The sequence below is a fragment of the Ochlerotatus camptorhynchus genome, unplaced genomic scaffold, assembly GCF_037179485.1.
Source record: "Ochlerotatus camptorhynchus isolate MF236.1 unplaced genomic scaffold, CSIRO-AGI_Acam_v1.1 ptg000124l, whole genome shotgun sequence".
Classification (NCBI taxonomy): Eukaryota; Metazoa; Arthropoda; class Insecta; order Diptera; family Culicidae; genus Ochlerotatus; species Ochlerotatus camptorhynchus.
In genome coordinates, this window is record NW_027040614.1 from 490,155 (window position 1) to 502,328 (window position 12,174).

The 12,174-nt window shown below is 48.0% G+C and overlaps 2 protein-coding genes across 4 annotated transcripts in view; one reads left to right on the forward strand and one right to left on the reverse strand.

Annotated features, from left to right (window-relative positions):
- RpLP2 (ribosomal protein LP2) overlaps nt 1-12,174 on the forward strand; it is a 150,221-nt gene that overhangs the window by 15,338 nt on the left and 122,709 nt on the right. The window lies entirely within an intron of this gene.
- On the reverse strand, nt 3,390-5,893 carry st (scarlet). The gene is made up of 4 exons (XM_065220260.1): nt 5,440-5,893; nt 4,264-5,138; nt 3,634-4,204; nt 3,390-3,575 (listed from the first exon to the last, which is right to left on the reverse strand). The coding sequence occupies exons 1-4, from the start codon at nt 5,882-5,884 to the stop codon at nt 3,400-3,402; spliced, it is 2,067 nt and encodes a 688-aa protein (XP_065076332.1). The 5' UTR covers nt 5,885-5,893; the 3' UTR covers nt 3,390-3,399.

Sequence of the window (12,174 nt, forward strand, 5' to 3'; positions counted from 1 at the left end):
ATTTAGGGAATGACTTTCTGCATAGCTTCGCTCGCTGACAACATTCGCATCCTTGCTTGACTCCGCAGTCGTACACCTTCAAGCCGCCCAACTAACAATTTTCACAATGTAAACGCTTTACTCATTTCATTTATACAGTCTCAAGCTGTATTCAAACGTTATACGATATGAGGAAACTTTTACTCAACCTCTATACAAGCAAATCTGGCGAACTTAGTCAGCTACTTATGGCTGTTGGAACGGTCGGGAGAAGCTCTTATTGCATATCCATTAACGCTTCTATACAGCTGTTATCCTGCTGTTTAGTTGTGTGTGAACTTGAAAGGCGCTTATTCAACCTTTTCCCGGTTATCCAATAATCACTACACAGCTTTCTCTTGAAGCCGGGTTAAATACTGTTTACGCTTCTTTATATCAAGGAATTTATTGAGTTTATTTTGCTGTGAATCAAAATTAATCGAAATTAGTTACAAATCATCACCAAATTATTTACCCTGCACCGGAACCTGGAATTGAACTCGAGACGACCTCATTGGCAAACCTTGACACTACCAACTGTGCTACGCCAACACTTTGAACTTATGTAAACAAATCAACATTCGCTTCTACAACAAAATCGCTGAGTAGAGGCTTTATAATAGCACACATGAATCACTTTTCTCGACTAGTTATAAAAGAGCAGAGTAAAAGCTGTAAAACTGCACACGTCTAAAAATAAACCTAGTTGACTGTGAAAATGCTTCCGAAGTTGCTCTTACACAGTTTATTAGCTGAGTACAGGTTGTTTAGTTGTTGAAAAAGCACTTTTGATGTTTATGTTATTCAACAAGAGTGGTTGGTTGTGTAGAAGCCATCAAATGAGTAACATATTCACTTTGTTAGCTTTGTTTTGCAGCTACAAGTTGAAAGTTGGGTAGTGTGTGTATAGAAGTGACATGAGCGTTTATTGGCTGATGTTATTCAGTGCGACTGACAAATTGAATAATGGTTGTGTGAAAGTTGAGTAAACGCTCTCCAAAACTATTTTGCTAGCTTTTGCTTGTAGCTGTATCTGCAGCTTCTTTTCAGCTACTTTACAGCACAACGCTGGAAAAGTTGGCTTACAAAGCTGAAAATGTTAGTTGGGCGGTCACCAGATTCTTCTTCAGCATCACGCTTAGAGCTTCAGGATCCCGATGTCCAAATCTTCGGTGCCAGACGTGCTGACAATCAACTTCGTGGTGGTCGTTCACAGCCATCGAAACTTCACAAGTCGTTTTCACCTTATAAAGGCCACTTGTTTTCTCGGCGACAATTGCCACGGTACCACCAACAAGAACACGACATCCTCCAGCGTCGAACATCACAGCAGCTCCCTTCTCTGTGAGCTTTGGCACTGACATCAGGTTCATTTCCAAGCTTGGAACAAACAACACGTTGCTTAGAGACACATCGGTTGTTTTTAACACGAAATTTTTCCGCTACCAGCACCTTCGACCTTCGCAACTTTTCCATCAGCCAGAGTAACGGTTTTCACTTGGCTCTTCTGGATTTCCTCGAAAAAATCGGAGTCACAGCACATGTGCGCGGACGCACCTGAATCCACAATCCATTCCGCATGGTCCGATTGCTCATGCACTCCCAAAGCAAACGTAACGGTTTCGTTTTCACTGCGCACGCTTTTCACCTTCGGGGATTTTTCCTTACCGTCAACCGATTCCTTCGCATACAGCCTGCATTCCGATTGCTTGTGTCCAGGTTTCTTGCAGAAATGGCACGTTAACGGCTTCTTCTTCTTCTTCTGGAATCCTGCTTTCATCGCTGAACTTGAAGAACCTTGACTTCGTCTCTTCGCCACTTCATCTAACAGCTTCCCTTTCACCAGCTCCAGTTTCAGCTCCTCATCGGACCGGCTTTCCAGGGCCGTGGTCAACGTATCGAACGAATCAGGCAGGCTCCTAAGAACGAGGGCGACCATTAACGCTTCACCCAGGTTCAGTCCAGCGCACGACAGCTTCGTGAACAACTCTTCCAGCTCGAAAAGATGATTCTGCATGTCGTCCCCGTCGTTGAATGATATGTTGCAAATCCGTTTCAGCAGCGCAACCTTGGAACAAAGGGATGTTTTTTCGTGGTGTTTCTTGAGGCTTTCCCAGGCTTCCTTGGCGTTCTTCGTTTCGCGAATCAGCATGTGTTGTTGGTCTTCGACAAGCAGCGCAATCGTCGCTCTTGCCTTCCGGTCACCGGATTTCCAGCCTTCCGTCACCGGTTCTGGAGCCGCGTCTTCGATGTACCGCCACAGGTCCTCCCTGGTCAGCAGCATCTCCGCCTTGAACTTCCAAACCGAATAGTTGGAATTGTTCAGTTTAACAACCGACACTTTGTTGCCTTCCATGGAACTTCCAGAATTTTCACACTGAAGTGAAAAAAAATCTTCAAACAAATTCAAACGTTGCTATGCGACGGTTGTCCTGGGCCCATAACCTATTAGACTATTCGGAAGGGCAAAGAAGTTCGACTGAACGGTTTAGCGGTAGACAAATGACTAAATTTTCTTTATTACAGGTATCACTTATATACTAGAACAGGGAATCACTGGTTGCTTCGATTCGGATACTCTAACAGATTTGAGGAACTTCGGACGATGCTGGGACTATCCAAGCGAGAGGGGGTGAAATCAAAGTAGTCGTTGGATTACCTGACCTGGTCACTCCTGTTATTTTTCGCTGTCATTCCAATTCAAGAGCTCGATGTGAGCAATTTAAGTTTGCTTTAATAAGACATTCTTTTGTTCGTTAAGTCCCGGCCTGTTCATTATTGCCCTGTCCTGTCCACGTAGTTCCTTCAAGGCGCGGCTACTTAGTCGCGCAAGGCTTCACGCAGAAATATGGAGTCGACTGGCAGGGAAGGCAGCGTACCTGAATGGAGACCTTCAAGCAGCAGTCTACATGCGGCTACCTCCCGGATGCACAGCGGATGGAGAAAACGTCGTCTGTTGTCTTCGCAAAAGATTACACGGGCTGAAGCAAGCCGTCCAAGAACGATTGTTGTCTCTACGTCAGGCAGAACAGAGGTAAGTTTTGTTTTGGGTTGCTGAAGAAAGTAACCACCTATGACTTAAATCAAAAAAGCTAGATCCCTCATTTAAATTAAAATGTGGACCACCCTAATCAGTTTTTTTTTTCTAAAAAGAAGACCCATTTAATTATAAACAACTTACACGAAGACACTAACCCCCTCTCAAATTAAAAGAAACGGACCATTTCGGACCAAAACGGTTATGAGGCTTTTGGAGGGTGCGCGAATGAACTCGAACATTGTCTTTGATTTACTCATTCAATTTAATTAAAAAAAAATACCACTAAAATGAGAAACTTACGACCTATACAATCAATACCAACATGCACAACTCTCTCCGTTCTAGCCATGCTTCGTCTTGCGCCACAGAAACACGCACCCGAGGATGTGAAACCCAAAGTAGATGACCACCATGGCCCAGATGTTCCTCCAGAGGTGCTCCTCGTTGAAGCTGTAGTGCGTCAGGACCGCCGTTCCGGTTCTCATGCACGGCAGGTTCGGGTCATCCACGAAGCAAGCTATAACAAGAAAATTATAAACCTTCCCCCTTTTAAATCAACGCCGGAAACCACTCACTGATATTGCTAACTCCCTCCCACTGCGCGATGGACATCGCTTCGTTGGCGTACATCATCCAGGAGATATACGGCGTCCACGAGATGACTTTCGGCATCGAACTCAGCTGAATAAACACGCCGGAGGTGATCATGAGGATGTAATCGAACGGCACCAGGTAGGCCATGGCCAGCGGAAGCGAATTGAAGGCAGCCGAGAAGAAGCATCCGCAGGCGGTCGATACGTTCATGACCAGCGTGGAGGCGATCACGGTGACCATGAAGGCTTCGAAAGTGGGGCGAAGTCCCGCCAGCCAGTACGCGACGATCACGAAGACCAGCGGCTCGAAGATCAATCCCGGGAGCATCGCCAACGCGTTGGCTACGTAGTACTGGGAGGTGCGGTACAGCCCGGACTTGGTTTCACGCATGAACAGGGGGAACGTATCCGGGAAGACGGACAGCACGGAGTACATCGGCGAGAAGGTGTTTTCCGACACGAAGATGAACAGGATTCCCTGAATCGCTTGAACACCGAGTTGATCGAGAGTGATAGCACCGGAGAAGCACAGTCCCGCCATGAGGGCGATGGCCTACAAGAAGAAATTCGTTAGCTGAAATGCGAAAGCTTGGTTTTTCGGGACAGTCTTACAATCTTCTGCAGCAGTCTGAGGTATTGAACGGTTGGATCCCGTACGACGGTGAGGAAAGCTCGGTAGGTCAACCAGAAGGTCGTGTGGATCCAGTGTGGTTTGCGGGAAAGGTGCGATTCTTCTGTTATCTTGAAATCTCCCGTTTCAGCTATGTGCATTTCCAGGTTGATCAGGACGTCTCGCTGTCCGGCAGTTTCGCTGACGGCGAACAGGTCGCACAGCCGCTGAGCAGAACGCTGCGAGGCCTTCTCGTAGCCCGGAGCAGTGGCGAGCACACCGATCAGGAATTCGGCCGGATTGTAGTTCGACGGGCAGCTGTATCCGTGCTGTTCGAAGAATATCAGACCGTCGTTGGGCTTGCCGGCGTAGGCCACGCGTCCATCGGCCATCAGCATGACCTGATCGAACATGGAGAACAGTTGACTCGACGGTTGATGAATGGTGCAGATGATGGCAGTTCCTCGCTTGGCCAGTAGCTGTAGCGTTGAGACAAGGTTTTGAGCACTGAACGAGTCCAGCCCGGTAGTCGGCTCGTCACAGAACAAGATCGTCGGTTTGGTCAGCAGTTCCGTTGCGAAGGCCAAACGTTTCTTCTCGCCACCGGACAACATTTTCCCCTCGCCGACCTCACCGATTCGCGTATTGGCACACTTGGTCAAACCGGTTCGCTCCAGTAGCTCCTCGATCAACCGATCGATCTTACTCTTACTCACGCCTCGGTCCAACTTGAGCTTCGCCATGAAGTACATGTGCTCCGTCACCGTCAACGAGCCCACGAAAAGATCATCCTGATGCACGAACCCACTCAATCGGTACATGTACGGCCCAATCGGTTGACCGTTCACCAGAATGTCCCCCTGCACGACGGTTCCAGCTAAAATGCAAATGCACGACCAATGAGATCAACCCAAATTTACTCATAAATCGCAAAAAGTTCAGTTGCCTCATGTTTTTTTTGTTCAGGAAAAAATCGTGAATATGAGAAAAGTAAAGATTGGATGCTAGATTGAGTAAAATTTTCCGGCAGATTTCGAAGGTTTTCCATGAGGCAAATTTACTCATCGGTGAGTTCCTGCACTTTTTGCAATTTACGAGTAAACTGAACTCAAATTTGGGTTGATTGGCCGTGTGAACAAATCACTTTTCCTGTACATGACATTTATAAGGTTTCTTACGCTGCATTCGGTAGGCTAGCGCCGACATGAGCGTACTTTTGCCCGCTCCACTCGACCCCATCAGCGCTATTAACGTCCCCGGAGTTACGGCACCGCTCACGTTGTTGATGATCCGTTTGATCGGTCCTCGACCTCCGGATCCACCATACTTTCCGGTCGCATAGACGCACAAATCCCGCCACACCAGCGTGGCGCCCTGCTCCGTCGGCGACCATTTGTTGTAGCTTCGCAGCGTCGATTGGTAGCACCGGGAACCGCCCATTTGATGGTGAGTGGTCGCAATAGTGCCACCTACCGGCGAAAGGCACGAAACCGGTGGCGGCAGTGCAGCAACAAACTGTTGGCACTCGAAGCTCTCGGTGGTGCTGTTCAGGGAACCGGACTTATTCCTCTTGCCGCTACCTTTCACCATACTTGCGGCCATGCTAATGCAAGCCACGGACATTGTTAGAACCAGGAATGAGGGAAGAACCGAAAACTCTGCGAACTGCACCGTTTGCCGAACCGAACTAGACTGATATGGGAAACCAAACCGAGCTCATCGGAAAGCACACTCTCCCTCTCCGTTGCAGGCCATGTAATCGATAGCTGGTGCCGCTCTCAGCGTTCCTGTCCACCCTCCTTCGGTGCGTGAGTGGGGAATCAATAGACCTCATTCGTAGGAGTAGGCACCGCAAATGTGTGTGGCATTGGAAGGTTGCGGTCGGAATCCGGTGAACTGTCGTCATCGGGACGCCCTGGCTCGAAGCATGCAATGATCATCTCTCGTTATTATTCGATGACTTATTCCAATCTGAGTTAATGAGGCTCTTTTATAATTAAGTCGGATTTATTGCGAAAACCTTAATGCAGCAGCAGCAGCATAATTTTCAAAGCCGTCAGCCAAGGCAGGTAATTCGATACTCGGTGAACATAATTTTTCAAACTTCTCCTTTGCGAGCCCCGGCGTTTGCCTTGTCGAAGGTGAATGGTGTAAGCACGAACCGAGAGAATCCGTAGAAGAGTCATGCATTCGGTATAGTTGGTATGTTATGTTTTGTGTCTATATGTGGACAGCTTTGGCCACATTGTTTCAATGCAAACAGAGTCTGAATCCTACAACTTATCTGAAAGGAGAGCGATGTGTTTAGTAAATTTCATGTGAAGAAAGTTATGCGGGAAGTGATGTAGAACTCAGAGCTCCCGTTGAATTCCCAGCATATTTTTCCTGGGTATTCTCTTCAAAATTCGTGGGAAGATATCGTCCAGAACTCGATTCCAGTGAAATTCTTCTCAGAGATCTTTTGGAATTAAGTTGAATACTCTTCAGGATTCCCATGAATGCTCTTCAGAATACACTTAAAATTGTCCGTACAATCCTCATGGAATTTTTCTCGTAATTATCTTAGAATACTATTCAGCAACAGCGCCATAGCGAGGGTTTGCCACGCCCCTTTCCTAATCGATTTAATTGATCCAAGCGCCAGGTTTTGAACTAGAGGGCGACATTTGTTTTGGAGTCTTCAGCCTGGGATATCCATTTTTTCTAAGTCTAATTACTCGAAATGAGAGTACAAATTGCCCAATATCATAAGGATTCACACCCCAATGCCCCCTATTCTGCGAGTCATGTGACTCTCTCTCACCGGTGAGGTGACAATAGTCATTTGATTTACATGGAGAGTCACCTCACACGAGGTGACAATTGTCACCTCACCGGTGACAGAGAGTCACGTGACTCGCAGAATAAGGGGGAAAAGGTCTGGGTTCAATCCCAGCCGAGGTCCGTGGGATTTTTCTGAGTCATGGGTTTACATGGGTGCGATATCCTACGCAGGTGTGGAAGCTGCCTTCCTGCACATTTTATTGCCGTCAATGGATGACAATCGATGTCCGTCGGTGCTTGGCACTAGATTGCGGAACAGAGACCGACGTTAAATAAAGGAAAGTAGTAGAAGAAGAACAAGAAGTTTCGGTTGAAAGATACAACATTTGGTTCGAATAAAGCGGGCGAGAAATTGGTTCATTACCAGGTCACGGCGATAGTAGTATCCACCAACATTCACAACGTACGAGCAATTAGCTTCCGAATTACGGTTTTTGGAGTCCAACTTGTATCCGGCTGGAGCTGCACATAGATCGGCGAACCCGTCTCCACAGCAGGTAGAGCTCGTGATTTCCAATCGTAGTAGATATGTACTTCATCCTCTTTTTATTTTCCAGAATATCTTCCGGGACGTTTATTACCACATTGGGGCAGTATTATTCTGCTACATCTGGGACACCGCATCTGGTGCTCCGGGAGAAAAGTCTTGCAGGACTGCTGCCGATTTTGTTCGGTATATTTCTCCAATATAGAAGAACATATCAAAAGCATCTGCTTTCTGGATCAGCTGCTTTACTATCTTCACGGCGGCCGGAGCATTGTCGTGGGCTTGTTGGTGATTTGGAATGGTCATTTCCTTCATTTCCTGGCAAACAAAATTGGTTCCGTTATCTGATATGACTAGCTGGGGACCTCCATGGCGTGCGAAGTAAATCTGACAGGTCATCACAAGGCAGCAGGCTGACAAGTCCTGCAGTATGTCAACCTTGATGTAGTCGGCATAATGATCGACCGTAACAAGAAGGTTTCTGTGTTTGCCCCCGTACTCCACGGAAAATACGTCCATCGACACAATCTGGACTGGATACACGAGAACTGCAGTACTCTGCATAGAGGCTTTGCTTAGTTGCTGGCGAACTTAGCACACGGTGCATTCTATAATGACATCCACTATCTGGGAGCTCCCTTGCTAGTCGATTCAATCCCGTTGTGACTAGTGTGCACCTTGTCTACCATGAAAAAAAACTAGGAATAGCGATCCTATCTTTCGCCACTGGAACATATTCGATCGAGTTTGTCCAGCCGTTACAAATATAATCGATGACCTTCACAAGAGCAGGATCTTCAGCAGTCGCTTCGATGATGGTGCCGGGTACACACCACTTTTCTCTTGATGGCTTCGAGAATGGGGTGTCCGCAGTTCATTTATCCTCCACAGTGAGTTCAAAGTTGAAATACTATTTTAGCGCAGGAGTTCCAACAATCTATAATAAGAAACTCACCTTCTTGGGAGCCGGCATCGCGACAGTTGTTCATCCCAATCAATGGCAAGAGGAAGTGGAACGTTGGGTGATAGCAAAGAAGAATACTAAGATGAAGCCGTCGGAAGAAAAACCTTGTATTTTAGTGTCCTCTTTCAAGGTCCCTTTCATCCAATGAATACCCCTCGTATGCAAGGTAATTTTATGGTTATGCTGTCCCCTCAGTAGAGTTGAAGTTTTGCGCTTTTTTGTAATTACTCGATTAATAACAAAGATTCAAAAATTTAAACTAAAGTTCCAGCAACTTGATCGGAGTTCAATTTGTTTAGCAATGTTCCGAAAACTTCTGAAAAGTTTCAATATTTTCAGCAAAGCTCCAAAACCGTAAGCGCAGTTTAAAAAAAACTACAAGGGACAGCTCTATGGGGTTGTACGCAATGGTGACGTAGGACTACGTGTTCTTATATAATAAATCTTATTTGTTAACTGCAGCAGGAGCTTGTGTTTTATGTAGCAATAGGAATTTGAGCGGGGTTCTATCTGTTTATACTCTTTAGTATGACGCGCTTGGCATAGATGGCCCACAGCGACTCACGAAGAGCTACTGATTCCGATCAATAGCGGTGCGGCTTCTTCCTCCTTCTATGGATGCTCATGTGGGCTGCAGCTCGCTGCTTGAAGGCAGCCTTTCGTTGTGTACTGGAGAACAATGTTGAACGCCACGCGCCGAAAGCACTGCTGCTGCTGATGCCGACGACCGGACATTACCAAACCCGGTAATTGGAACTGAATTCAATCAGCGGTTGTGGACAGCCTTGATAGCTAGCTGCTTGCAGGGAGCCTTTCGTTATGTACTGGAGAACACCATCACTCACCACGCGGTGATGGTATTTAACTTTGAATCATCATAGCAACAGTTGCACATTCGTGCAATTTTCAAAAGTGACATTTTGAAAAATGATAAAGTCTTAAATTTAACAGATGCGTAGAAATATTTCTGATCATCGATTGACGATAAAATTATTGAAATTGGTCCAGGGGCAGCTGAGTTTTCATAATTTCGTTACATGTTCCATTTTCGGTTTTCAAAAAGTGTACCTCCATATAGAAATTACAGACGTAGTCATACGTCAAAATTAGCATACTCTGTATATCTTCAGCAAAAAGCCTAACTTTTCTCCGATTCGCAACAGTTTTATGATTATCTTCATTGTAGAATATACCAGAATAAACAAGAACAAATTAAATATCTTTAAATAACACATCAACTTAAAGCTTGGTTGTATAAACAAACAAAAACAAAAAAAAAAAGAAGAAAGAGAAGAAAAGAAAAATAAATGCTAATGATGAATTATTATCACGATAAGCCTTTTTGAGAACTTCTACCTTTCATTCCATGCGACCTTATCTGAAAGCGGAGAATACCTATTCTGCCTAAAGAGGGGAAATTAGAAAGCTCCCTGATTGGTGATTAGCAAATAGAGGCGAAATTAGATGGGGTATAAATACGAGGTACCTGTGATCGCTAAGCTCATTCGCTGCCAGACTGTTGAGCAGTTCAGTCGATTTGAATTCTCTCTAGTTTCGTTCGTTCGTTCGCAAGTCGAATTAGCTCCGCGTTGTGTAGTGACGCTCTCGCTGACCCAGCCATGGGTAAGAAATCGCGCGGTAACGCGAGTGCCGGTTTACCGGGAAAACAGACTCTCCCAGGAGACGGCGCGACCACCGAGCCAGCCCAGAAGAAGCAGAAGAAAACCCCATTGCCCATCCCGACAGGCGTTGCGGACCCGCAGCCGGGGCCTCCCGGAACTAAACGACCCAGACCTGAAGACAGCAGCGCCACCGCATCAGCAGCAAAAAAGCTGCTGAGCAACAATCCGTTCTCGGCCCTGCAGAACGGAGCCCAGCCGTAGTCGGACCCTGAGACGGTGCCGAAAAAAGTTAAGTTGCCACCCTTCTATGTGAAGGGCTTTCCTCCCGGGCTATGGGAGCAGCTGGATTTCTACATTAAGCAGGGCCTTCGCTGCACCATTCAACGGTGCACGGAAGGCTACAAACTGATGGTCCCGGCCGAAAAACACTTCAACGCAGTTCAGGCCCTCTTGGACAGGATGAAGCTGGAGTACTTCTCCCACGACATCGAGGCCACCAAGCCGCTGAAAGTGGTGCTGCGCGGGCTCCACGACATGGACACCACCACCTTAATGGACGCGATTAAGGCGAACGGCCTCAAGCCGGTCGAAGTCCACAAGATGACCCGCAGCAAGGCCATCAAGTATCGTGACCAGCTCTACCTGGTCCATCTGGAGAAGAACTCCACAACCGTGAAGGATCTCCAGACGACACGCACACTGTTCCACATCGTAGTGAAGTGGGAGCGGTATAAGCCGACCCACCGTGGCGTCACTCAGTGCTCGAACTGCCTATTGTTCGGGCACGGCACCAGGAATTGCCGCATGGCCAGCCGCTGCATCAAATGCGGCAAAAACCACAAGATCGACAACTGCGACAGCATCGAGGAAGCCACTCCCACATGCGCCAACTGCGGTGCCGCCCACAAGGCCACGAGTAAGGCCTGTCCGAAGCGGGCCGAATACGCCGAGATCCGGAAGAAGGCCTCGTCCAACAGCCAGCCCGGTCGCAAGAAGGTTCCAGAAAACAACGCGCAGAACTTTCCTCCGTTATCACCGGTTCAATCAAGGCCAATTCCAGTGTTGCCGCCGCTCCCGCTCAACCAACAGTTGGCTGCTGCCCAGTTGGCTGCCGCTGCAGTACCCGGTCAAGCCTCCGGGCCATCGACGGATCCCCCTGCTCCGGGATTGGCCGGTACAACCGGTGAAGCTACAGACGATTCTCCGCTGTCAACGGATGAGATCGTCACACTGTTGGCCCAGGCCATCATCATCAAGCGCACCTGCGCAACAAGAACACAACAGATCCAAGCTATCATCTCCTTCGTCGCTAATTATGGACCGTGAACCCATAAAGATTGCCAACTGGAACGCTCGCTCCGTAGGGGCGAAAAACATTGAGCTTGCAGACTTCCTCCGCAAGCACGACATCGACGTGGGCCTTCTCACCGAGACCCACCTCAAGACCGGTGACAGCTTCTGGCTGCCCGACCACAGCATTGTCCGGCTTGATCGCACCAGCTCCAGGGGGGGCGGTGTCGCGGTCATCATCAAGAAAGGCATCAAGTACTGCACCCTACCCCACTACCGCACTTCCATCATCGAGGCCGTCGGCGTTGAGGTGGAAACATCGACCGGAAACGTCCGGTTCATCGTTGTCTACTGCCCCCGGCAATGTACCGTTAGCAATGGTACAGCACAGCAGTTCAAGAACGACCTTGCCATCATAACCCGCACCAATGCCCGCTTCGTAATCGGAGGGGACCTGAACGCCCGGCACGAGGCCTGGCGGAACTACCAGCAGAACCAGAACGGCCGCCTGCTATTCGACCATTCCCAGCATGGTCTCTATTCCGTCTGGTTTCCGGACGAACCAACCTTCACATCACCGACGGGCAACCCATCGACGCTGGACCTGTTCTTGGCAAACACCAGATTAGCCAAGCCGGTTGCCGTCAACGACCTGAGTTCGGACCACCAACCGGTGCTGACCGAGCTGGGCTACAACGTGGCCCCTGCACCGTGCAAGCGGAAGGAC

Coding starts and splice junctions, on each gene's coding strand:
- st (XM_065220260.1), bottom strand. CDS start 5,884: ATGTCCGTGGCTTGCATTAGCATGGCCGCAAGTATGGTGAAAGGTAGC. Junction 5,139..5,439: donor GCTAGCCTACCGAATGCAGC/GTAAGAAACCTT, acceptor TTTGCATTTTAG/CTGGAACCGTCGTGCAGGGG. Junction 3,576..3,633: donor GGAGGGAGTTAGCAATATCA/GTGAGTGGTTTC, acceptor TTCTTGTTATAG/CTTGCTTCGTGGATGACCCG.